Source organism: Prionailurus viverrinus, chromosome B1 (genome assembly GCF_022837055.1).
Source record: "Prionailurus viverrinus isolate Anna chromosome B1, UM_Priviv_1.0, whole genome shotgun sequence".
Classification (NCBI taxonomy): domain Eukaryota; kingdom Metazoa; phylum Chordata; class Mammalia; order Carnivora; family Felidae; genus Prionailurus; species Prionailurus viverrinus.
Window position 1 is genome coordinate 59,395,097 of NC_062564.1, and position 27,443 is coordinate 59,422,539.

General features: G+C 39.1%; 1 protein-coding gene across 7 annotated transcripts in view; it reads left to right on the forward strand.

Moving 5' to 3' along the window:
* SH3RF1 (SH3 domain containing ring finger 1) overlaps nucleotides 1-27,443 on the forward strand; it is a 187,557-nt gene that overhangs the window by 78,010 nt on the left and 82,104 nt on the right. Inside the window, exon 1 of one of the 7 annotated variants that reach the window (XM_047856360.1) lies at nucleotides 1,705-2,029. The exons of the other annotated variants lie outside the window; for them this stretch is intronic. Coding sequence (XP_047712316.1) covers nucleotides 2,018-2,029 — 12 coding nt within the window. The 5' untranslated portion in view covers nucleotides 1,705-2,017. Of the gene's footprint in view, nucleotides 1-1,704; nucleotides 2,030-27,443 lie in introns of those variants that run through there. 7 annotated transcript variants of the gene reach the window in all.

Consider the following 27,443-nt stretch of genomic DNA (forward strand, 5'->3'; position numbering starts at 1 on the left):
TAGAACTGGTAGAATTACAGATTTTTTTCTTTTACCTTTTTTTTCCCCCTGAACAATGAAAATTTAATTCCACATAGTTCTGGAAACAAGAAGTACAAGACCAAGGTGTTAGTAGAGTTGGTTTCTTCTGAGGGCCTCTCTCCTTGGCTTATAGTTGGCTGACTTAGGGTGCCTTCATTTGGTCTTCCCTCTGTGTCTTCTTTTACTTGAATGTTGTGTTGTTTTGTTTCATTTTGAGGGTTTCTAAGTATGTTTTAAGTAAAATAGTTAAAAGTATTTAAAGGGCTTAAAAACTAGAGAATAACATATTTTGTGGGATAAAACCAAAGCAATAGTAGACAAATTCATAGGTTAGTTATATAGGTAGGCTTTGAGGAGATACAGTAAAGGAATAGCTTGTTAAAGTAAAACACAGGGCCGGGGTAGTGGACTAGGTAATTTAGGGTAACCTTGCTGAAGAAGACTGGAGAAGCAAGTTAAAATATAAAAAAGTTTTCTTGGAGCAACCAAGATATCTTTCAATAGATAAGTGGATAAATATTAGACTCTGATACATCTAAGCATTAGAATATTATTCATTGCTAAAAAGAAACAGGTTCTCAAGCCATGCAAAGACTTGGGGGAGTCTTATATGTATATTGCAAAGTGAAAGAATCTAACCTTAAAAGGCTACTCAACTATATGACATTCTAGAAAAGGCAAAATTATAGAGAAGTAAAAAGATTATTGGTTGTCAGAGAGTGGAGAGTCGTAGGGGAGGATGAATGGGCAGAGCATTGAGGATATTTAAGGCTGTGAAAATACTCTGTATGACACTGTAATGGCTGATACATGTCCTTGTATATTTGTCCAAACCTATGGAATGAGCAACACCAAGGGTGCATTGTAATGTAAACTATGGACTCTGGGTGATTATGATATGTAAATGTAGGTTTTCAGTTGTTGTAAATGTACCCCTCTGGTGGAGGATGTTCATAATGGGGGAGGTTTTGCATGTGTGGAATTGGGGGGGGACATATGGAAAATTGTTGTACCTTCCTCTCAATTATGTTGTGAACTTAAAATTGCTCTAAAAAAAGAAGTCTTTAAATTAAGAAAAAATTCTGCTTGGAGGCATTGGGGAGGATATAAGGTAGCGATGAGTTATGACTCCAGATCAGGGAGAAAAGAGGCCCAGCTTCTAATCATCTCATTTCCTGAAATTAGATTAAGGTGATTCCAGAGTACTAGTCCCACAGATAACTGGCAGAAACAGGCTTAAATCCCCTGAATAAGAATATAACATCCTAGTCCTCAAATTATTTTTACTAAAATTTTGCAAAAAGAGTGACAATAAAAATAACCTCATCAGGAAGAAAGACAAACATTAGCAAAAGCTAGAAAAACAGGAGCAATAGAAAAATGCATAGAAGTTTTATATATTGGTGTTACTAGAATCAGATGTTAAAATTATTGTTTACTGTTTCCAAGGAAAGATAAGAATTCAAGAAAACTGCTAAGTATAAATAAGAACCAAATGGAAATTCTAGAACTGTAAGTTACGATGACCAAAATGAACAACTCAGAGGATAGATTTAACAACAGATTAGATATAACCAAGGACGGAATTAACAAAATAGGTGAAAGAAAATATGCAAAATAAAACAGAGCAAAAGGATGAAAAATACAGAAGAGAGGCTAAGAGACATAAAGGATGTGGTAAGAAGTTTTGACACACTTATAATTTGAATCTTGGAAGTTAGGTGAGAGCACATTAAAGAATGTTCATAACAGAACTATTCAGAATAACTAAAACCTGAAAAGAACTCCACTGTGCACCAAGATTAGATGGACAAATTGTATATTTGTACTGTAGACTATACATCAGTGAAAAGGAATGAACTGACAACTACATGTAGCTACCTGGATAAATTTCACAAACATAACATGGAGCGAAAGAAGCTGGACATAAAGCAAGACTGCATGATTCACTTAAACTACATCTTAAAAAGACAGAATGGAACCATAGTGTCTGAGGATGCGTGCTAAGGTAAAAAGGATGATGGTTGCCTTTTGGGAAAGGGAGGGGCTAGTTATTAGTAGAATCAGGAGGGAGGCCTCTAGGTTCTGGCAGGTTCTATTTCTTGACCCTCGTAATGGTTACGTGTTTTTCCTTTGTGATAAATCTTTGAACGGAGCATCTTGTTTTGTGCATGTTACTGTGAATATTTCATAACAAAAATGTTAAAATGCATACTCATATAATTTTCAAACCATACAGAAGAAGTTTTAGATGAAGAACTATTTTAACTTTTTATTATCTAGGTGTGTGTGTCTGTCTTTGTCTCTGTTTGAACACATATTTTGGAGGTTCTCTTGGTACAGTTTTTTAGCAGCTCTCATGCTAGCCACCAGGAGCATGCTAGTCCCTTTTTACAACTCTGGCCCAAATATGAACACAGACCCCACCCCTTAGGCCCAAATATGAACAAAATCCCCTCTCACTGTTAGCACAGCTGCATGAAAGATTGTAACCAAATATCCAAGGAAGAAAAGGCAGAAAAAATACCAATAACAACAAAGGAATATAAATCTTACAGTCTCTTTTGTTCAGATTTTGAATCTAACAACAGCTAATTTATTCCCAAGGCTCATAGACTCTGTCCTTTTCCATCGCTGAAAGAGTGTCTGTTAACTTCTAAATAGAGATCTCATACTCTGTTCCAGTTCCAAGGCCAAGGGACCTATTCTTCAGGTGACTGGCAGGGCTATGTGGTGAGACCTCCTTCCTTATTGTATTGATGGAGTGATACGTTGCGTGGCAGGGCTTACGCTGTAATAATTACTCAGCCATGTGGTGAGCCAAGCATCCTTAGTAACAGGGCAAAGTCTCCTTATTTGTCCCAGAGGGAACAATTTCGGAATGACAGTTTTAACTTGCAGACTTAATATCTGTATATACTGAAGTAGAACATAACGGCCCTGGAATAGCTACAGGCATTTATTTATGTTTAAAAGAAAAAATATGCCCCAAATAACTCTCCGGGGGTGGAGTCCTTGCACTCTGCAGCGTTCTGCTGAAACTTAAAACAAACCTAAACTTAGTTGGGGGAAGGGGAGAAGAGGGAGAGGGGCCTGCCATACACTGAGTGTAGCGGACCTCTGTAGTCTTAGGTGCTTTGCACGCTTCCCAACCACCCACCCCACCTCTTAGCCCCACAGGACTCGAACCAAGCAAGTGAACTTCAGGGAAGCAGCTTCCCTATGAGTAAGTAGCTACCAACCGTGGTGGAGCAGGTCCCAAAGCTTGTTCTTTTCCCGTACACCCTACTGTCTTTAACGGTGTAGGGAAACACTGATTTTATTTTTAACTTAGGGTGCTGCACTAATGGCCTGTTTCTTGAAACAGAAAATTTGTGAAAATCTGTAGAAGAGTCTCTGGAAGTTCTTTTCCCTGTTTTTTCCCTGCCCTAATGCTGACCTTGTTTGGATTTTCATGTCCAGAGCAGTGCTGAGGAGTTAAGAAAATTCATGCTAATTCACCATGACTTTTGCTCTGCTTGGCCCCACATGGCACCCGTCGAAATGGATTACCAGATCTTTATAACAGAGTGTTTTAATAGGACCAAAATAGCAGCAAAATATCAGCAGATGCTGATGACTTTACTGCTTGATGATTTATTTGACTAATTGCAGAGGGTCATTTCTGAATTGATGTAAAAGGTTTGGGAAAGGTACTTTGTTCTCTGTTGTGATACATGTTTGCTTTGTTCTGGGGGCACTTGAATGTACCATCAATGAAAATAGAAAGGTGAAAACCACAATGTGTTCATCTTAGACATTTAGAAAAGTGTCTACTTAAACTGGCAAAACTCTCTTCACAGTAACTGTGTAAGCCAAAGCTATCTTTACTAGAATGAGACCATTATTTGTATCCCCAGAAATTTTCATTTTTAGTGTGTGTATATACATACATGTGTGCCTGTGTGTATTCTTTTCCACTGTAGCTAACTTCTTGAAAATGTCAAGGTGATTACAGAATTTCATTGAAAAAGTCAGTTACAACTAGTACATTGATGAACTATTTCCTTAGTGATGCAGCCACCAGAATATTGGAGAAGAAAAGAGCATGTGTTTAACACTCCTTGCTGAAAGCTTGAAGCACATACAAAAAATGGAGATAGGGAGTATGGAAGAAATTATTTTGCCAATTTTGTCCACTTCTGCACAAAGCTTTTCATTTAAAATTTATTGAACTGTGGCAGGCAGGTTGAAATTATTAAATAAGCCAGAAAAGCTTTAAAGATTTTGAGTATGTTGATGCTTTTAGATGTGGGCTTTTTTTCTGTCAGATTTTCAGTGAGTTATAATGATTGCCAACTACATTTTCATTATCTTTTGTACTGTAAATATGGGAAAGGTTTTCAGAAATGATTAGAGAAGAGCAATGTATCGTTCCTCAGTGGTCATACTGTTAGAATAACAGACTTTTACACCGCCTTTCATGTTTGTGGTTGGGTTTTGCTCTTACCTTGCAGCAATCGAAGGGCAAAGAGCTGCTTGAATGTACGAACACCGGTGTCTACAGTGAGGGTGACGTAGGAAGTGTAAAGATTGTGTTGTAAATACTGAGTAGGAATTTGCCTCAATGTTATCTATCTTTGATGCATTAGTATTTCACTTTAAGAATGAATGGTAGTGAAGGGGCGCCTGGATGGCTCAGTCGGTTAAGCGTCTGACTTCAGCTCAGGTCATGATCTCACAGCTGGTGAGTTCCATCCCCACGTCAGGCTCTGTGCTGACAGCTCACAGCTTGGAGCCTTTTCGGATTCTGTGACTCCCTCTCTCTCTCTGCCCCTCCCCTGCTCATGCTCTGTCTCTCTGTCTCTCAAAAAATAAATAAATGTTAAAAAAAAAAGAGAGAGTGAATGGTTGTGGGAAAGCTACTTTTCTCTATCTAAGCATACTTTTCAGCCAAAGATGTTATATTAATTTCCTAGGGCTACTGCAACAAGTTCCCACAAACTGGGTAGCTTAAAACAACAGAACTTTAGGGGCGCCTGGGTGGCTCAGTCGGTTAAGTGTCCGACTTTGGCTCAGGTCATGATCTTGTGGTTCGTGAGTTCAAGACCCCAATCCAGCTACATGCTGACAGCTCAGAACCTGGAGCCTTCTTCAAATTCTGTGTCTCCCTCTCTCTGCCCCTCCCCTACTCACACTCTGTCTCTCTCTCAAAAATAAATAAAAAACATTAAAATATTAAAAGAAAAACAACAACTTTATTTTCTCACAGTTGTGGAGGTAAGAAGTCTGAAATCAGTGTGTTGGCAGGTCCGTGAGTATGGCTCTTGGGAAGGATCTCTTCTGTCTTCCTAGATTCTGGTGATTGCCAGCAATCTTTGGTATTCTTTGACTTGTATCTCCATCACTCCCAAGTCAGCTTCTGATGTCACATAGCCTCCCTATGTGTATGTCTTGCTATATCTTCACATGGCCTTCATAGAAATGCAACTGCCATTGAACTTAGAGCCCACAAGAATCCAGGATGACCTCGTTTTAACAATTTACATCAGTAGAAACCCTATTTCCAAATAAGGTCACATTCTGAGGTTGCAGGTGGACATGAATTTTGGACTGTTTAACCCAATACAGGCATACCTCATTTTGCACTTCATTTTGTTGCACTTCACAGATAGTGCGCTTTTTATAAATTGAAGGTTTGTGGGAGCCCTGTGTTGAGCAAGGCTGTTGGCAGCATTTTTCCAACAGCATTTGCTCACTTCACATCTGTATCACATTTTTGGTAATTCTCAACAATATTCCAAACTTTTTCATTATTATATTTGAATTGCTTCAAGCTCATGATAAAACTTAAAGGTTGGGGAGTTGCTTCTCATGGATGAGCAAAGAAAGTGGTTCCTTGGGATGGAAACTACTCCTGGTGAAGATGCTGTGAAGACTGTTGAAATGACAACAAAGGATTTAGATTGTGACATAAACTTAGTTGGTAAAGCAGTGGCAGGGTTTGAGAGGATCGACTCCAATTTGGAGAGTTCTGTGAGTAAAACGCTATCAAATAGCACTGCATGCTGCAAAGAAATCATTCATGGAAGGAGTCAATTGTTGTAGCAGACTTCATTGTTTTATTTTAACAAACTGCCACAGCCACCCCAGCTGTCAGCAACCGCCACCCTGATCAGTCAGCAGCCATCAACATCGAGGCAGGACCCTCTTCTCAGCAAAGGGATTAAGACTCACTGAAAACTTAGGTGATGGTTAGCAGTTTTTAGCAATAAAGTAGCTTTTAATTAAGGTATGTGCATTATGTTTTAGACATGCTATTGCATGATTAATAGGCTACAGTATAGTGTAAATAAAACTTTTATATGCACTAAAACCAAAAGGTTCGTTTGACTGGTTTTATTGCAATACTTGCTTTATGGGGTGGGCTGGAACCTAAGCTGCAATGTCTCCAAGGTATGTCTGTACAGATACCCCTCATTTGTTTCAAAACATATTTACCTCATTTGTTTATATCTGGTATTAACTTGCTTAAAGTTTTTTTTAATTTATAGATGATTAGTGTTTTTAATAAGACCTTTGACTACTTTGTTATACCTCAACACTGCTCTTGTGAGAAAGGGGAAAAACTTAAACAAGTTGCTTGCAGACTGGGAGAGAGATTTGTTGTAAAAAAAAAAAGTAGAACAATATGAAACAAACTCATTTAAAGCTTTTAACCATAAACTAGAGAAGTAGTTGCTAGTAGCCCTAATAAGAAATACCAAAGAGAATCATTTTCTGAAAAGAGAAAATAAGTCTTCTGTTAAGACTTATCCCTTGAAGGCGCCTGAGTGGCTCAGTTGGTTGTGTCCGACTGTTGATCTCGGCTCAGGTCATGATCTTATTGTTAGTGGGGCTGAGCCCTGCGTCGGGTGGGCTTTGTGCTGATAGTGTGGAGCCTGCTTGGGATTCTCTCTCTCCCTCTCTCTCTCTCTCTGCCCCTCCCCTGCTTGCACGTGCATGCTCTCTCTTTCTGTCTCTCTCAAAATGAATACATTTTTTTAGAAAAAGAGAGAGCCACTAACTTAAAAGAAAGACTTGTTCCTTTCGCCTAAAACTTCATCCTAGGAAGCAGATAACACAAACTTACTTGTAAGACATTTGCAATAAGAACGCTTTTTTCCTGGTGGTCTTGTAATATAATTATTTGAAATCTAAAATGAGGCATAAAGAATTTGAGTCAGGAAAGTAAGCTCTTTGTCTTGTAGATAAGCCTTCACATGTATAATCTTGTCCACTGTTGTCCGTTTTCCACTGCTGAGTCCCAGTTTAGTTTTAGGTGATGCTATTCAAGCATAATTTAGATTGTACACCCTAGGGCACAGACTTTGTCTTGGCATATTCTACACATAGCCAGTTTGCAAAAAAATAACAACACTCTCTTACCTCAGATGATTGGGAAGTTAGAAATCTTTTCTCCACCAGCCTTCATCATCCAGAGATAGGCATCTTCTTTTCAGTGGCTCATAGTTAATTAGTGGTTGCTGTGGATTGCATGTAAAGGTCACAAGGCTCTCTTTGGAATATTATTACATTGTTTGACTTGAATGGCTCAAAAGGGAAAGAATAGCTGTCTTCGTGAGGCTCAGGAAAGTGAAGTAAGTTGTGATGAAGTGAAGCAGCCTGGATTCAAGCCCAGGTCTGACGGACTTCACCACCCATGCTGGTTACACACTGCTCCATGGCCTCGCCATTTGTTTTATAGAATCATCAAGCGTGGAAGGTCAAATCTATTTTTTGATATGGGCATGTGTGATGTGCCCTGTTATTGCTGATAGAGCTAGAAACACCTTAAAATTTAGAGTTGAACAAAGTGTGTTGCTTGGAAAGCATTCAGGAGATAATTTGCCTTGAAAATAGAGACATCCTGCAGGAGATCCTGCTGTATCAAATGGATTTCAGAGGTAGAGGATATAGGTTCACAGCCTGCTGATGGGGTGCCCTTGAGGTCTAGTACCTTTTGTGAGTGAATTTCTGTTGCCACCAAGGATTGTTAATGCTCTCCAGCCTCTTTACTACTATATCCCAGGTAACAGATTTAGGCAGAAAGTGACATAAACTATTATTGCTTTTAAAAACAAGCAAACCATCTTGTTAGTCTTGCTAATGGAGACAGTCTGTCAGCACTACCTTTGTAGTTTCATAAACTTCATGATTTTATAGAAGTAACAAGTCTCTTTCCTACATTCCTATTATCTTAGCAAAGGCTTCCAACAGGCAGTCATGTCCTAACTCATTTGTTTCTTGTTGGCATTTTTAAAAAAACTTCAGCAATTATTAAAAAGTCTTGAAAAAAATCCATTAAAAGCCAGCTTTCTTTTATGATAGAAAAAGGCAGTTATTTACATACTGCTTTATAGTGTACTTTCTTTAAGGAAACGGAGTAAGCATCCTAATATCTGGACGGTGATTTGTTATTCTTTACACTTGACCACTTTGCCTCCTTGGAGTCCTATTAAAAAACAGAAATTCAGCTGAGTAAATTTAAAGTTCAAATTGGCTTTATTTAAGGATTCATGAGTTGAGCAGCATCCCCTGTAGTAAGTAGAAGTTCCACCAGGCTATAGAAAAGGAAAAGTTTGTAAAGGCAGAAAGAGGGTGGAAAAAGAAAATTATTAGCAAAGAGTGCAGTATTTTGGGCAGGGTCACGCATCCTCCTAAGGGGGATTGAAGAGGTCTTTGGGGCAGATTACTTCACTGGTACTGTGCACAAAATTCCAGATTGACTGGTTAAAGGTTACATTTCTGGGAGAGGTTGAAGCTGCAATTAGGTTAGGTATTAAATCTTGGTTTGCTGATGTGGTGCTTAGTACACATGACTCCATTTTGGGCCTCTTGTCTCTTTTTAAAAAAAATGCCCCCTTTTGATCAGACTCAGCTTTACTGAGATGTGATCAAAATTTAAGGCATTAGCACCACTCTCAGCTACCGCTCTGTAGTTTTCGTAACATTTGTTGATCCTTTGTGTGGTATTCACAGGCCATGACATTTTTTGCTTAATCTCTGTGATAGGCCATGATTTTGGGTTCACAATGTTTAAGTTGGTTATTCATTCTTTTTCTGAAATTCCAGTCTTAGGGAGATCATTTGCTTGACAGTTAGCAGCTGTGAACACGCATTGCAAGGTTTTGAGAGAATACAATGCACAGGGAGCTTACTATGATTATTAGAAGCAGGATAATTCCATGGTCCCCAAGACCCAAATCAGTCAAAATCAAATAAGTCACAGGAAGACCTCATTGAAGGAGTCACCCTTTTAAGCCAAGCGCTTGCTTGCTCAGTGATCTTATGTGACTGAGTTTCAGTTTCTCCAGAAGTGTTAATCCAGGTGGAGCACAACACAGACGCCTCTTTGCTCAGCTAAAAAATAGGCAAGAGCTATTCTATTATCAAGAACAACTTTGGTCTGAGAGTCTAGTGGTTTTTATCAGGCAGCTATTGTCTTAGCAGTGGATTCTGCAGTATTTTCAAGAGTTAAGGAGAGGTTTCCAATCATAGCCTCATTTACATTTACTCCTAACCAGGGCTATAGGGCTTTACCAAAGGAAGTGAATCCTGAATTATACACAGTTTGTATTAGCTGTGTATAATTAGTTGAATTATACACAGTTTGAATTAGCACAGTTTGATAACCTAAGAGGCATTGCTCAGTTGTATGCCAGCTGTCTGAGTCATTCATAGGCCCAAGGAGAATAATAATCACTGGAGACCAGGATAAATCCTGTGAAGGCACAGACCACTCCCATTAAGGTGGTACTTTTAATGGAATATTGGAGTTCTTGGTGATAAATCCAGCAGTCTGAAAGGCAAAGTCGTCCCCCTGCCCTGCCCCCGGCAGTGGCCTAGGAAATACTCATGGTGGTGTTATCTTTCTAGGCCAGTGTCAGAGTAAAGGAAAGACAGAAAAGAAGGGGTTTTATGTTTAAAGTATGAAGTTTTGATCTGACGTTTTGGGAGGAAGCAGTCTACCTCACCGTCAGCTGCTTCTCTTCGTAGTCAGTTTGTTTTGGAGGTCTCCAGCCCTTGTACCTGACCAGATGTCAGATGGAGCCTTCTTCCTCTGTGAAGTATGTACCCAAGGTTTAAGTGCCTGAAGTTTGGCTTCCATCTGGGTAATGAGGAGGATCTGGTATAGTCCAAAGGTGATTAAAGGGCAGCCTTAGTTCTTAGTGATTCCAAATCTGAGGGGGAGAGAGAATTGAAAGCATTAGTTTGGTAAGTTATAGCCAGGTATTTGAGGAAACTAGAAGGATTCAGGATCCAGTCCAGTTTACAGGTATATAACAAAACCTCAAAGACAACAGGATTAGAATCTAATATAGACAAAGACACAAACATAATTTTCCTTTACAGTTATCCCATTTTTCACCCAAGGATAATCACAGTAAAACTAATTTGTTTGCATTAGACTTGACGTGGTTATTTACACAAGTGCAGCAAGAATAGTAATTGACCATATAAGCTCCTTTTATGATTGCTTTGTAGGCAAGAACCTTGTAAACAAGTACCAGGCCAAGTTTTTCAAGGGGCTTTATTCTGTAGTCAGTCTTGGTTCTTTAAAACTGTCTAGTCATATCTGAGTCTACACATACTTCTCTCAAATAAGACATTCTAGTTAAAGCCTTGGTGATCTAAGCAATATTTCCAACTGAGTTATTATAAGAAGAACAATTCTTATTGAACTTATGCAAATAACAGTAGTGTTATTTCTGAATTTCTGAATTCTGGAGGGCTCAGGGAGAAAAAGTAAGTATTTCATCTTTGTTCACAAAGGCATCTTTTACCAAATTGTTGATAGCTTAAGAGAGAAGAAAAAAAAGTTTCCTAAAATCTGGAAAAACAAAATATTAAAGAGTCAGCAGTGTTTCAAACAATAAGTCTTAAAATGATGTTCCTCCTCCTCAGTTTATTTAGTCTCATGGAATTAATACTTGTTTGGCTTAAATCAAGTTTTTTCATTAGTTTTGGAAATGCTTATCCAATTCAGTTTTATGATCTTAAAGTTATCAGAAGCTATGTTCTAGGCTTTCCATGAATGTCCTTGAAGATGAAGCACTTCTGCAAAAGCATTAGAGTGAAACAGTAACTGTCAGTTAATGAGAAAAACCTTGAGAATGGGTATGACTAAAGATCTGATGAAAGTTCATTCCAGTGCAGTTGATAAAGAAGTTTGGTTGTTTCAGTGATAACACTGGTAACATTTCAAGATAAGAACTAGGATTACAAGTGATATCAGTTTCATACAATTTCTGAAACACATATTAATAACATATCCACACAAATATAACCTAAGAAGGTTTGGTATCGCTTATTTGACAATGCTTCCCATATAATTAACAGACCCAATAAGCCTAATACCTGTAACATCAGTTTTGTTACAAGGAAAGAGAACAAATCTTTTGAGACATTACACATCTTCTGCAAAATCCTAAAGTTAATTTGAGGTCAAAAAGATGAATTTGATTTGGGGGGAAGTTTGTCAAAAATATCAAAAAGTTTTAAAACACTTGATCAAATAGGATCATAGGTCACTGTAAAACAATACTTAGTTATCCATTTAACTGCAGTGACAATTAAAAACTTTGAAGGCAAATACAGAAAGTTAGTTTCAAAAAACCTTAGCTCTTTTAATAGAGAAGACTCAGTCTTCCTTTTTTTTTTTTTTTTTAATGCTTATTTATTTTTGGGAGACAGAGAGAGTGGGAGAGGGGCAAAGAGAGAGGGAGACACAGAGTCTGAAGCAGGCTCCAGGCTCTGTACTGTCAGCACAGAGACTGATGCGGGGCTTGAACCCACGAAGGGTGGGATCATGACCTGGGCCGAAGGTGACGCTCAACTGACTGAGCCACCCAGGCACCCCAGAAGACTCAGCCTTCCTAAGTAATCAAAGACCTGATAAAATTATTCTCACAAGACACAAATTTTTTTCTTTTCTCTTATTTTAAGTATATTTATTTTTGAGAGAGAGAGAGAGAGAGAGAGCGAGCGAGAGAGCATGAGCACATGCATTAGTGGGGGAAGGGCAGAGAGAGGGAGAGAGAATCCCAGGGAGGCTCAGTGCAATCAGCACAGAGCCCAATGTGTGTCTCAAACGATGAGATCGTGACCTGAGGCAAAATCAAGAGTTGGATGCTTAACCGAATGAGCCACCAAGGTTCTCCAAAGTCTTTATTTTCCAGGCAGATAACTTAAAAGGTAAAGAAAAACCTTTTATAATCTCTTGTCAAGAGTAGAAAAAAACAAATTCTAATTTTTCAGTGGCTTACTTTTGATATTAAAATTCATTTAACTTAATTAATTTTATTCTAATCTTAGCCAGCTTGACCACACATTAAAATTCTTTCCACAGATTTCTTTTCCATAAACCTACAACTTTCTTTTTTACATTTAACATTTTGCCTTATGTTTTTCCTCTTTACCATTTTGAAATAATTAGCTTCTCTTTAGAATAAAATTGCTTTATTTCCCTTCAATAAAAATGCATTTTTGTTCCTCATACCTTCTTTTAGTGAAAACACACATCTTACTTTTCTTGCATTTGGAGATATTTTCCTTATTTCTAGTGGCTTTAATTACATATATTAGAATTTTTAACCCTTAAGAACCTTGTTAGTGAAAATAAAGAAGTACACAATTATGGACTCTGTTCTAAATTAGCTTTCTGTGGCTTGACAAATTTATAAATACTTTTTATAATTTCTAAAAATGCATGTTTTCTAACAGTAAATTTTTCAGCATGGCACAAAACATGTTTACTAATAGACCCAAATATTTTTAGTTCCTCTGTAAAAGGAAACAAAAGGTAGATAAGCCTGTGTTCAGTAATTGATGTTCAGTATTTTCTCTTATTTGGAAATGATCTTGATATTTAATGAGTTTAACTTAACTCATCATTTAACTTAATTTAGCAAAACTTTAAGGTTTTTTGGTTACAAAAAAAAAATTAGGGGAAAGTATTTAAAAAGTTTGCTTAAGGGGCGCTTGGGTGGCTCAGTCGGTTAAGTGTCCGACTTCGGCTCAGGTCATGATCTCACAGTCCGTGAGTTTGAGCCCCACGTCGGGCTCTGTGCTGACAGCTCGGAGACTGGAGCCTGCTTCAGATTGTGTCTCCCTCTCTCTGACCCTCCCCCATTCATGCTCTGTCTCTCTCTGTCTCAAAAATAAATAAACATTAAAAAAAAAGTTTGCTTAAAACCATTTTTGTTCCACTTAACATCTATTTAATTTACTGTTTCTTAACAATTACATTTAGACTATCCACAAAAACTTGATGAGACAGACACAATCAGCCACATGCCAAGCTGTTTGTCTTGCTGACAAATTCTTAAGAGATAAAGTGAATTTACTTGATTAGTAACCCCAGGTAGAATAGAAGTTGTATGTCTGTATTATATTTAATGCTAGTAACTTGGAAGACATGCCTATTTTAATTAAACCAAACTCAAACTAGCTTTTATGTATCAGATATTAACCTGGATTAATGAAACTAAAAAGTAGTTAGGTTCGTTTCTATTGTAGTGTTGAGAATTTTTATGAATACTTAATTTATACAAGCATTTGTTTTTCTTTAAGACACTTACATAGAGGTCTTTTACAAATTAATTTTGGCAGTAGCATCCAGAGGTAGAAAATGTCACCCATCTGTAACACATATGTAAACACACATAAACATACAGACAGATACAATCAGAAACCTTATAGTTTTGGAACACTTCAGATTTCCCACTAGCCCGAGTTCCAAATGACTCCCCCCCCCCCCCCACCGCAGGTTTGTACTTTTTTTTTTTTTTTTTTAATTTTTTTTTTTAATTTTTTTTTTTCAACATTTATTTATTTTTGGGACAGAGAGAGACAGAGCATGAACGGGGGAGGGGCAGAGAGAGAGGGAGACACAGAATCGGAAACAGGCTCCAGGCTCTGAGCCATCAGCCCAGAGCCTGACGCGGGGCTCGAACTCACGGAGCGCGAGATCGTGACCTGGCTGAAGTCGGACGCTTAACCGACTGCGCCACCCAGGCGCCCCAACAGGTTTGTACTTTAATATTTACATCTCAAAGGCACAGGGAAGAATGCAGGTTACAAGAATTTTAAGATAAATAAGGAAGATTTAGGGATTAGTAAAAAGGAATCAGTGAAATTTGAATTGCCTCTGGAGTTGCATTTGTAGCTGTGCAAAGATTTGTGGGATAAAGACAGTTGTTCTTTATTCCTCAAGGAATGGGGTTGCAACCTAATTGACCTAATAGGTTGATCCACCCATAAATCATTTCACAAGGGCTTTGGGGAGATTTTCTTTTGCTCTGGGTACATAGTTTTATTTTAACTTAGGAGAGAAGGCTTTAAAGTATTTTTCTATCAGGTTCTGCAATTGTCCAATTCCTCACCACAGAACTACTTTGTAGTTTTTTAGCTGGGGCAAACAGTAAATATTTTTGGCAGTATTGAATAACCGCTTGGACTCAAGACACATTCCCAGAGAGGGTGCAAGAGATATTTTATTTTCCTCTTTCTCCTGAGTAGTACAGCAGAGATCCAGAAAATCTGAGGCTGGTAAGAATTCTTACCCTTAGCCAGCTTCTGCTAGTTTTCCTAGGATTCTGTTTGCAGGCTCTGAGTGGGGTTTAAAGGGGGTGTGGCTCCGGTGTCCAGAATTTGGCAAGGGTTTTCATTAATTTTTAGTTTCTCTTTGCTGGTTAAGGGAATAACATAGTTTCCCAGAAAATCCCTCAGAGTCTCATCAACTCTGAGCGAAGAGGAGGGGGATGCTATATGGGCTCCTTTGAGGGTAGATACGAAGACTTTGGCGTTGATGTTGAAAAATTTGCATAGGCCCTTCAGGACAATCTCCTTCCTAGCTGATTACAACTGAGACATTGATCCTTGGGCCATTGTACCTGTAAGACATCAATCCCTGGCCTTACATACCTATAAGACTGCTTGCTTGCTTGCTTGCTTGCTTGCTTCCTTCCTTCCTTCCTTCCTTCCTTCCTTCCTTCCTCCCTCCTCTCTCTCTCTTTCTCTCTCTCTCTCTGTCTCTCATCTGAACCAAGATATATATGTGTGTGTGTGTGTGTGTGTGTGTGTGTGTGTGTGTGTGTGTGTGTGAGAGAGAGAGAGAGAGAGAGAGAGAGAGAGAGAGAGAAAGAGAGAGAGAGAGAACCCCAAACAGGCCTGATGCAGGGCTCCATCTCGCGAACCGTGAGATCATGTTCTGAGCCAAAATCAAGAGGTGATGCTTCACTGACTGAGCTACTCAGGCACCCCCGAACTGTTGTAGCTATAAAGCTAATGGTTTGTCAAGCTTTTGTTTATGATCTTGTGTCTTTAGATTTTCATTAGCTTTCTGCGGTGAATATTTTAGTAAAGCTATTTTGGAATCTTAAAGCCTTTTGAAAGCTTCTACATACCAATGGAAATAGGTATGCCATTCTATTTATTTGAAAAGAGAACCCTTAATTTCAAGTACCCATCTTAAGTTGATCTTGTCTAATTGGAATGTCTCCCATAATGGCCATTGTAATTCTAGGTTGGCTTTAGTAGGATTTTGTCATTTTTGTAGCTATTTATAGCTTCTGGGACTGCAGTTGTTAGACATAAAATAAACAGGTGTGTCAGAAGGTGGCCCTTAAAAAAAATTTTTTTTTAATGTATATTTTTTAGAGAGATAGAGAGGGAAACCTCATGAGCAGGGGAGGGGCAGAGAGAGAGAGGGAGACACAGAATTTGAAGCAGGCTCCAGGCTCTGAGCTGTCAGCACAGAGCTCAATAGCCCAATGTGGGGCTTGAACTCATGAACCTTAAGATCATGACCTGAGTTTAAGTTGGTTGCCCAACTGACTGAGCCACCCAGGCACCCCTAGAAGGTGGTATTTTTTAAAAATTTTTTAACGTTTTATTTATATTTGAGAGAGACAGAGCATGAGCGGGGGAGGGGCAGAGAGAGAGGAAGACACAGAATCAGAAGCAGGCTCCAGGCTCCGAGCTGTCAGCACAGAGCCCAACCTGGGGCTCGAACTCACAAAACGTGAGATCATGACCTGAGCTGAAGTCGGATGCTTAACCAACTGAGCCACCCAGGTGCCCCAAGAAGGTGGTATTTTTAACTGGAATTTGAGGATCTCATCTTTATTACCATTACTATGATAACTATTACTACTACTATCATTATTTTAGCTAGGCCTTTAGGTCTCTCTGAGCCAAATTAATAGCTACAAGGGATATGCCCTGGGTTTTGGGATGTTGTGATGCTTTACGGTATATCTTGTTGAACGGAAATTTTCTTGACCTTAGCAGGTAACCTAGTATCAATTTAACTTGTCCCATGACCAACTTACCCTAACGTGGGAGTTTTTGAAATTGGTGGCAAGGGTTCTATCAGCCTTTAAAAAGTGCTTGCCTGTGCCGTCTAACTTTATGGCTTTTTGACTTCCAAGATTCCCATTAGCCATTAGCCTTTGTCTACACAAAACATGTGCATCTTAACACACCACCGATAACCAAGAGATATTATTGCATACTGGCCAAGACAAGGCCGTGCACACCACTAGCAATTCCCAGGGTGGATTAAATCGGCAAACTCCAGTAAGTGGGGACTGTGGAACTGGACAAAGTGATTCCAAACAACTGGACAATTGCTGACTGAAGTATTACAGGTGGTAGAGCATTGTGTGAATGAAGTCTTGGTCCTTGGATTCCCCACAAGAAGATGTATGGGGAGGGGGAGCGGGGTGGTGCCTAGGTGGCTCAGTTGGTTAAGCATCTGAATTTGGCTCAGATCTTTCTCTCACAGTTTGTGGGTTCCAGCCCTGCATCAGGCTCTGTGCTGAGAGCTCAGAGCCTGACCCTGCTTCAGATTCTGTGTCTACCTCTCTCTCTCTGCCCCTCCCCCGCTCACACTCTGTTTCTCAAAAATAAACATTAAAAAAAAAAAGATTTATGTGGAGATATGTGCTAGAATAAAGACAGCCAGAAGGAAAGTAGCAAGCACAAAGCAGTATATTAAAACAAAAGTACACTCTCCAGGTGGGAGAGTGGACAGGTTCTGGGAGGTGAAACCAGTCCCTAGGTTGTTTAGGGATAGGATATTTGTTCCTTCTCTCTGGGCTGAGAGGAGCTGTGACCTACAGTGGGGTGCTCTTTAATGGGGTGTGTTTCCAGTCATTTGGGGGACTCTTCCCACAGACTGGGAGGGGGAGTTTTGTACTGGAGCCATCATGGCAGCCTCTCTACATCCGGGGGTGTATAACTGCAATGCAAATGCATTATAATGTGTTTAGGAGTTACTCTGGGGCAGAAGGGGAAGAAGAGAGTGTATGCTCTGCACCCGTGGCTCTTGATCTGTCAGGCCCACAACCTTGGAAGCCACAAGGTCAGGATGTTGTGCTCCTGGGTTTGCTTATTTATCACTGTCCTTGCCTCCAGCTCATGTCTCTATTGTTCCCCTTCAAAGACTTGAGACTCTGCATGGGTGCGTTCCTTCCACTGCTCAGGTCTAGCTTCTATCCAACAGAACCAAGGACAAGGACTGGGGTTCTGGATGGAACTGTCTGCCAGCTCAGACTGACCGACTAAGCCCTGACTTGGGAAGCTAATTAGATTGGGAGCTCAAAGCAAAGAGAGTGGGGTGAGGAAAGACTGTGAACCCAAAAGGGTTTGCACAGTATCATGACTATGTTTTGCACATTTTTCCTTGTTCCTGAATGCTGTCAGAAGTTCACTTCAGATCTCACCATTGCCACCAAATCTGTTACAAAACAAAAATACAGCTGAGTACATTTAAAGATCAAGTTGGTTTTATTCAGTGATTCATGGATCAAGCCGCATCCCACCTAGCAAATAGAAAGGAGCCCTGCTGAGCTACGGAGAAGGAGAAGGAAAGATTTTTGAGTTTAAATTGGGGCAGAAAAGGAAATTATTAGCCAAGAATGCATTGTTTCAGGCAAAGTCACCCTCCTAAGGTGGGGACTAGGAGGAGTCTTGGATGGATTACCTCACTGGTGCTGATCAGGGAATTCCAGTTTGCTTGGTGAAAAGGTAAGTTCCTCGGAGAGGTTGAAGCTGCAGTTAGGTTAGGTGTTAGGTCTTGTTTCAGTGACATAATGACTCTATTCTGGGCCTATTGTCTTTTTTTTTTTTAAACAGTCCTTTTGCAGTAGAACTGAGAAGGGAATGATGGTCATTAACAGGGTGATGAACTGATCATTCATGTTCAGAATAAAACATTTTCCATAAGCCCTTTGTCACATTAGAGCAAGATTGGATTTAAAAATCCCCAAATTACTTTATGATAGAGGTTAGTAAATTGTCTCTTTTATTTTAAACTGTAGAGATTAGTTTTTATGTTCTATTAGTTTCCATATTCTCAAAGCCTTCATATAATATTTTTGAGGAGTTGAATTTTCTAGATAATGTTAGAAAATTAAGAATACTTTGAAGAGAGAAAATATTTTGGTATTCTTAATGCTACATGTGCTGAAACATGTATACATTCTATACTATGTTCTCATGTACAAGCAGTTGCTCAGTAAATGATCTTTTTTGGTCATCATCTTTTGGAAATGATTGTGTTTTATATAATCATTAATGATTTGGTTATGAAAGTCAACATTTCTAACAAGTTATAATATGTTTTTTTAATTTATTGAGTTAGAGTAAGATACAAATAACTTTATAATTATTAAGTTGACTCTATTGAATCAAGGTTGTAGAGTGTAAGTATGAGAACGCATATTTGAGTTTTCCAGATTAATCTCTATTTCAGATATTCTATTGCATTCTCCCACATAAGCAACAGAGCCTTATTTATTCATTTAACAAAAATTATATAAGTACTTACATTATGCCAGGCACATTCTTAGATCCTGAGGATACAGCAATAAATAAAACAAATATGGTCCCTCTCTTCACTTTAATAGAAGAGTATACAGCAAAAAAATAGATACCTAATAGAACATCATATATATGTGCATGGATAGATATGAATTGGACTATAAACACCATAAAGAAAAATGAAGCTGAGTAAGGGGATTTAGAGAGTGGTGGGAACAGAAATATCAGACCATTTTTGTCAGACCATGCATCTTAATTTTTACTTTGAAAATTTAGTCAGGAAGATGATGGTCAGGCAGTGGCTTTTTGCAGTAGGGTTGGTGAAACCCTGAAGGGAGAGGAGAATTCATTCAAGTGCCGGAGACCACCTGCAGGAATGACCAGCTTGGAGACAACTTCATTTTCAAATCCAAGAGCTGAAGAGGTTGGAAACCTCAAGTGTCATGGCCTCGTGCTGGTCTGCATTCCACTCCTTGTCACCATGATCTTAGAAGAATGCAAAGGACAAGAATAGCAGTTTCAAAAGGACAGAGTGGATGAGATGCTGGATTTTGGGTGTAGAAAGTTTCAATTATGCAAGATGAGTAAGAGATCTGCTGCATAAGATTGTGCCTACTGATAGCAATACTGTAATGTACCCTTTAAAATATAAGAGGTTAGGTTTCTTATTAAGAGTTCCTACCACAATAAGTACAATAAAAAATAAAACAAAAATTGGACAAGATAAGGAGTTAAATTTATATGAACATAGTAATAGTTTGCCCACATAATATAGATAGAAGAGTCCTGGTGGGACTTTTACACACTCAAATATCCTCAGAATGCCTCGGATTTCACCATTATTTTCATTTCTTTGATATCTAAATGATCTTATTAATCTTTAGGAGACTTCTTTTACAAGTGTTTCCCAAAGTGTTTCCTAAAAGTATTTTGGATGTGGGACATAGGTTGGGAGAGATGACATGAAGATTAGGCACCAACCAAATAAGGGAGGAAAGAACATGACAAATTACATGGGTCATTATTTTCAATATGGCTCCCTCAATGAAACATGAGCCTCAGTCCTCTCCTTTTGGCCTTACCCTCCAGCAGTGGCAGGAGGAACTGACCCACTGTGGAATGCCTAGCTAGCAAGGTTTTGTGGTTTCATTGCAACAGGGGAGAAAAGATACTGCAATTCTGTTTCTTCTGTAAAACAAGAGAAATGGAATAGATGATTTCTAAACTGAACCTTCCAGATTTAATAGTTCCTAGGCCTGTGGTCTTAAATAATTTTAAGGAAAAATACTTGGCATTCAATTCGAAGGATTGAGCATTTCTGTACAGTATATCTAAGAATATTTGGAATACTATATGTGATTTTCCTGAGTACCTGCATTTCCTGAGTACATCCTGAGTTGGGCTGCATTTCATATTTAATTTACTTTACTAAGAAGGAATACAGCACCCTTCATTTCCTAGAGTGAACGTGTGATTAAAGAGAAAAGAAAGGGTCACTGGCGGGTGAAACTTTTTCTGTGGCTAGTGAGGGGAATGCTAATAGGTGCCCAAGACATCTGAGAATATTTTTAAAGTATTTTTTTTGTTTGTTTAGGTTAGAGTTTAAAAAGTTGAAGAATGAAACTGAAAGTATTGGGTTTAAGCCATGGGTTTTTGGGGGGGGAGTTATGTTAAAGTTTATAAAGTTGAAGAATAAAAGTATCTTGAGTTTGTTTCATGTATACACTAATATGTAAATTAATATATATATATTTTTTACTATATCACAGTGTATATGTGGTGCTTTTACTGAATCTTACTTAACTAGGCAACAGCTAAAGGCTGAACCAGTTAAATGAAACCAAAAACAAACGGGGCTGGGGAGGGGACCAGGAACCCAAATCCTGGATGAACTAGACTCCTCTTGTTTATTACTCTGTGTTAGTCTGCATACTAAACGTTCATCCCTTTTCTTTTTCCGTTTTTGCTTTGAAGCTCAGCACAAATGTAGCTGGTGACGGGCAATTCACTAAACTAGTTAAAATTCCTCTGGTTGTGGCAGTGTGTTAAGCTGTAGTGTTATTATTGTAACTGGCTAATTATGTCATGTCAACAATTCAATGAGGTGGAGGATCAGTATTTATACAAGCGGGACTTGGAACACGAGCCTTTAGCCTCTCTGGTTTGGGCTCATTTTTCTCATCTCCAGGTTTTCAGTTTAACTCCTCTTTTTCTTTCCCACACTACTTAATTCTTCATGGATAATCCCTTCCCAAATCAAGACACATTAAGTTGGAAATTGGAAAGGAAAGAATCAGTTAAGGCTTGGGCCTCATTTTGCTGCATTTGCTTCTTTTGCCTTTGCTGTTATGCAGATGGCCTTGGCATCGGTTGTTCAGCACTAGAACTACAAGTTTTCCTTTTCATTCTGCTTTTCCCTCCATGCAGTGGATGTGGCCAAGATTTATTCAGGTTTCCTTTGCGTTAAATTTAAGGTATTTTATATATTCACACCTTCCTGTAAGAAGCTTATTGCGGAATGGAAATCTAAGGGATTTGCATTCACACTGTAATCTACTATGATTAACAAGGCTGCTGCTATGACTTAGTGGGTGGAATATGTCTTAGGAAAAAAATATGTAATTATAACAATATGCTTTTTGAAGAGTCCCAACCAGCTGTTTCAAGCAGAACACTATAAAATTTATTCAAAGTCAATTTTATTTCGCTTGGAAGCAAATGTAGTTCAAAGAATGGGCTAAAGTAAACAGTGAAATTTAACTTACTCAAAGTTCGTGCGGTGTTTTCTTTGTGTAGGGCTTTCAGCAGCTTTCTCTTCTGTTGTCAAGCTGTGCTCCATTCTACTCAACTTATCCTTGTATAACCTGAGGAGTGTGGGAAGTTCCTCAAAGAGAGGCGTGAGGTCTGCCCCATGTGGTCTTGGACATCCAGCTGGCCGAGGGATGAGAATGCTGGATATGGATTCACATAGTGAATTCGTTTATTTTGGCTATAACAAATTACCACAAATTTAGTGACTTAAAGCAACACGACTTTATTATCTTACAGTTTTGTAGGTCAAAAGTCTAACGCAGGTCTCACTGGGCTGAAATCAAGGTGCAGTCAAGGCTGTTTTGCTTTCTGGATGCTCTAGGAGCGAATCTGTTCCCTTGCCTTCTTACTGTCTAGAGGCTGCACACCGCTCCTTGGCTTGTGGGCTTCCTCCATCTTTATAGCCAGCAATGATGCATCTGTCTGCATCAACGTTCATAGCCAGTACTGTTCTTCGTAGTCACATCTGCCTCTGAACTCAGCTGGGAGTGTTCTCTGATTTTAAGGACCCGATGATTACTTTCAGCCCACCTAGATAATCAAGGATAACGTGCCCATCTCAAGGTTCTTCATCACATTTGCAAAGTTCCTTTTGACTTCAAAGTACATCTTCTCAAGTTTTAGGGTCTTGGTTTTGCCACTTACTAGCCGTGTGACTTTGGTCATTCAGTTCACCTTCCTATCCTGATGTGTGGAGGCTGGGCTAAATAATCTTTCAGGGCCCTTTCAGCCCCAATATCCTTTGGTTATTTCCTTCAAAATAGGGTTAGGTTCATAATTTCCAGTTTTTTGTTTTTTTCTTTCAACTCTCTAAGATGTCATCTGTGAGAATCAAGGCCTTAGCACCTTTATCTGTCAGCTTTGTAAGTGAATATCTATCTGTATGTGTGTTCACATTATACATACACATATGTGATGTTTTCTATTCAAATATACTGGAAACTATATGTATGAACTACATATTGGATCTTTTCTCTTTTAACCCCTTAAATCCATGGAAACCTGTTTACATATATATAAGCAACTTTATAATATGGAGATCTTTTAAAACATTTCAGTGTTTAGTTTGAAATTTAAAATGGTAGATAACACGATTAACACATAGTTAAAATGTGGCTCATTGTAAAATTATTGATATAGAAGATAGCTTTACTAGACTAATTCTTTTAGTGATATGGACATATAGAATGGATTATGAATGTTCTTTCTTGTTTATTAAACTTTCATTGCAAATACAGATAGTATGTTTATTAAAATCAGTGTGGGGATCTTTCAGTGCTTAATTTTGTAACTTGTCTGTGTTTCTGACCTTGTAAGTGTTGTCCTTTATTTAGTTGATGTCTTACTAATTAGAGGATGAAAAATGTCTCCTTTGGTACAAGTGGGTATTTATAAAGTAAAGATCTCTAAGGTACAAGCTGAGGAAATCTTTAGGAAAAGATCTCTGTTTTCTGAAAGAATTTAAAATTGGAGGACAAAGAAAGAGTAAGCAAAACCCTAATGGTGAATATGCTTGCATCTACTTTGTGTTCAGCTGTACTTACAAGATGGCTTATCATTCCTTCTAATGTAACTAGCTAACCCTGCTTTGAAGAGTTGTTAACATTTCCATTCCGTGTTCGTTGCTGTACTTAGATGGAAAAAGAAACATGTATTGTTGAAGAATAGTGCTGAGAGGAAGAAGGAACCTCTGAGCCCTCACCCAAATTGGCTGTCCTCTGGGCGGCATACTGACAGTGTTAGCCTTTCTCCATATGAATACTTGCTGTTGACCAGGAAGGAGCTCATCATTAGAAAAAACGCTTCTTTACATTGAGAATGTGCTTGGCCCATTGTAACTTTCCTCTGTTGTTCTAGTTTTACGCTCTAGAACTATAGAGAATAAGTATAATATCGTTCCATATGTCAACCCTTTGAGTGTTTAAAGACTACCTCCTGATGGTAAGTGTGTGCTCTGGAATCAAACCCCACCCCTTACCCAATGTGTAACATTGAGTAGGTTACACAACCTTGCTGGGCCTCGGTTTCTGCAGCCCATATATAATGATAGCCTACCCCACAGATGTATCATGTGTGTGAATGTATGATGGGACATTGAGAATGCTCAGCAAAAACCAAATGTTACTACCTTCATTTTTTTTTTCAAGTCTTCCAAGTCCTTCAGACAAATGTTCTCTAACATGATTTCTAGACCATTCATCTTTCTAAAGATCATTTTACTAATATTCCTCTTAAATTGGGATACACACAAATGAACAAGATTCTGTAGACGTTGTTGATCAGTCAGTACATGAAAGGTCTGTCCATTTCTCTGATTGCCACCGACATCTCATTTATGCAGGCTAATGTGCCTAAAATTTTGACAGTGGCTGTGTTACTTGTGGCTTATATTGAACTTGTAGATAGCAAAAGCCCTTGAGTCTTTTTCATTCAATCTTTTATTGGAGCAGGTCTTTTGTAGTTTCCTATATCTGTGCAAGTGGTTTTAAGCAATGAGATACACAGTGAATGTTCATTCCCCCAATGCTTGCTTTGTTGTTTGGTCCATATTTTATCATTGGTGAAAAATTTTCAAAATCACATTTCTGTCATTCATCATATTAGCTAGCTAGGTCCCTTCTAGGTTTGTGTCCCTGGCAAATTAATTGTGCCCTAAATACTTTCATTCAAATTCTTGCTAAAAAGCCTGGACATCCCAAAGGATAGATAGTTACAAACCTTTGGGGCACATCACAGAGCCCTATATCCAGGTTACTTTCTGTAACTCATTTACAGAATTCTGTGACTCATTTATTCATTTTACTGGTGTCAGGTTACTTTAACAAAATACTGTGAGGTTTAAACAACAGACATTTATTTCCCATAATGTTGGAAGCTGGGAAGTCCAAGGTCAAGGTTCTGGCATATTTGTTTCTTGGTAAGGGTCTACTTTCTCGGTTGTAAATGGCCACTTTTTTGCTGTGGGTTCACATGGCCTTTCCTTTGTGCACAGAGAGAGGAAGAGAAAGGAAACTCTGATGTCTCCTCTTTTGTTTATTTATTTTTATTTTTGAGAGAGTGCAAGTGGGGGAGGGGCAGAGAGAAAGGGACAGAAGATCTGAAGCTGGCTCTGCTCTCACAGCAGCAAGCCCGATGTTGAACTCACAAACCGTGAGATCATGACCTGAGCTGAAGTTGAACGCTCAGCCGATTGAACCATCCAAGTGCCCCTGGTGTCTCTTCTTCTTCTTCTTCTTCTTCTTCTTCTTCTTCTTCTTCTTCTTCTTTGAGAGAGAGAGAGAGAGAGAGAGAGACAGAGAGACAGAGAGACAGAGAGACAGAGTGTGAGTGGGGGAGGGGCAGAGAGAGAGGAAGACACAGAATTCAAAGCAGGCTTCAGGCTCTGAGCTGTCAGCACAGAGCCTGATGTGGGGCTCGAACTCACGAATCTTGAGATCATGACCTGAGCCAAAGTCAGACTCTCAGCCAACTGAGCCTCCCAGGCACCCTGGTGTCTCCTCTTTTAAGAGCACTAATCCCAAAAGGAGAGCTCTATCCTCATGACCTCATCTAAACCTAATTACCTCCCAAAGGTCCCTCCTCCAAATACCATCACGTTGGATATTAGGGCTTTCACACATGAATTTTGGGGAGGACATAAACTTTCTGTTCATAACAACCAACATGCATTAGAGTGCCTACAGCTTGCTAGGTATGGACATAGGCCTATGATCCTACCTTGACAAGACAAAGTGTGTTTTAGAGCTTATGTTCTAGTGTTTTAGGGTGGGTCAGGGGGAGACAATAAACACACCAACAAAGAAATGACTAATATAACTTCAGGTGGTGATGAATGCCATGAAAATAAGCATGGTAGAAAGACTAGGGTAAGCACATTATGATAAGTGCTGGTTGTGTGTGAGGCTATTTGGGGATGGTCAGGGAAGGCTTTTCTGAGGTGACATTGGAATAGAGACCTGACCACTGTGCAGACATAAGCCTGTAAAGATTATTGTAGGCATAAGAAAAAATAAGAGAAAGATCCTGAGGCAGAAAAGAGGTATAGTGGTCATGAGCAGCAACAAGGTTAGGAGTTGGAGGTTAGTAGGAGCTGGAGGTAAAGGAGTGAAAGAAGTTGGTTAAAGTAGGGGCTAGATGATGCAAAGCCTTGGGGCCATGGGAAGGAGTTTGTATTTTATTGTAAGTGGATAAGAAAGCCAATGGGAAATTTATAGGCAAGAGAGTGTGGACATTAAACTCTAGGGGTTCAGGAGTAGCAATATGGAGGTAGTATCATCTTGGCTTAGGCTGGTAGTAGTGGAAGTTGTAAGAAATGCAATGGTTTAGGATGTATTTTGAAGGTAGATCCAGGAGGATTGCTGATGAATTGGATATAAGATTAGAAAGAATGGCAACAGAGGCATCATGGTGAAGCTCAGTCTTTGGGCCAGAGCAGCTACATGAATGATGGGGCCATTTACCAAGATGGGAAAAGGTGGTAGAGGATCAGGTTTTGGTGAGGGCAGGTGGAAGTCAAGAGGTCTATTTTAGACAAGTCAACTATTATACATTCAACAGGAGATGTGCAGTAGACACTTGAGTTCGGGGGAAAAGTTGTAGCTGAGATCAGGTCTGGGAGACATCAGTGCGTAGAGAACAGGTCTTAGCCTTTTATAGAACCATTAAGGAGCTTTTTAAAAACCTATACTTCTGACCCAACCCTAGAAATTTTTATTTAATTGGTTTGGGGTGGGGCCTTACATAACTTTAAAAGAAGAAGAAAAACTCCCGAGTTGATCCTAATATGCAGCCAGGGTTGGTAATAGCTGGCATAAATGGCTTTAAAAGAAGGGAATAGATGAAATCAGCTTGGGAGTGAACCTAGAAAAGAGAAACTGTCACAAGATTGAACCCTGGGGCAACCGAGGAAGAAGAATGAGCAAAGAAATACGGAAGGTGACTGATCCCTGATTCCCATGCTGCTCAAAGTATGGTTCCTGGACCAGCAGCATCACCATTGCTGTCACCTGGGAACTGTTAGAAATGCAGACTCTCTAGCCCTACCCAGAACTACTGAATCAGAATTGCTTGCAGTGGGAACACCCAATGACTCATAAGCTTGAAATAAATAAAGTTTGAAAAGCACCTGTTTTTATTGTGTAACCAGGATAGGCCTTGCACTAAGTATGAATCCAGTCACCGGTTCACTTCCCTCCCTCAGGGAAAATTAAAATGGAAGTATAATGCTGTATCCTTAAAGGTGTTGGTGGTGGAAACTGCCCTTATATATCTTTAAACATTTTTTAAAAAATATTTATTTATTTTGAGACAGAGAGAGAGAGAGAGAGAGAGAGAGAGAGAGAGAGAGAGAGATGGAGCATGAACAGGGGAGAGGCAGAGAGAGAGGGAGACACAGAATCTGAAGCAGGCTCTAGATTCTGAGCTGTCAACACAGAGCCCAACGCGGGGCTCAAACTCACTGTGAGATCATGACTTGAGCCGAAGTTGGACACTTAACCAACTGAGCCACCCAGGCACTCCATATATTTCTAAAAGACTTCGTGACAAAGAGAGAAATGGCTTTATTTTAAACATTTCAAAATCTTGTCTGTGATTAAGTTTTTCAACTATGGTTCTAAGAATTCATATACTACCAACTTGCTACCCCTCTGCCTTTAAAAGCAGCTTGTAAATGATGAGATAACTGTTAGTTAGGATTATACGTTGACCTCTTAAGTTTGCATGAGAAATAGGTATTTTTGAAGATGACATGTCAAGTGACT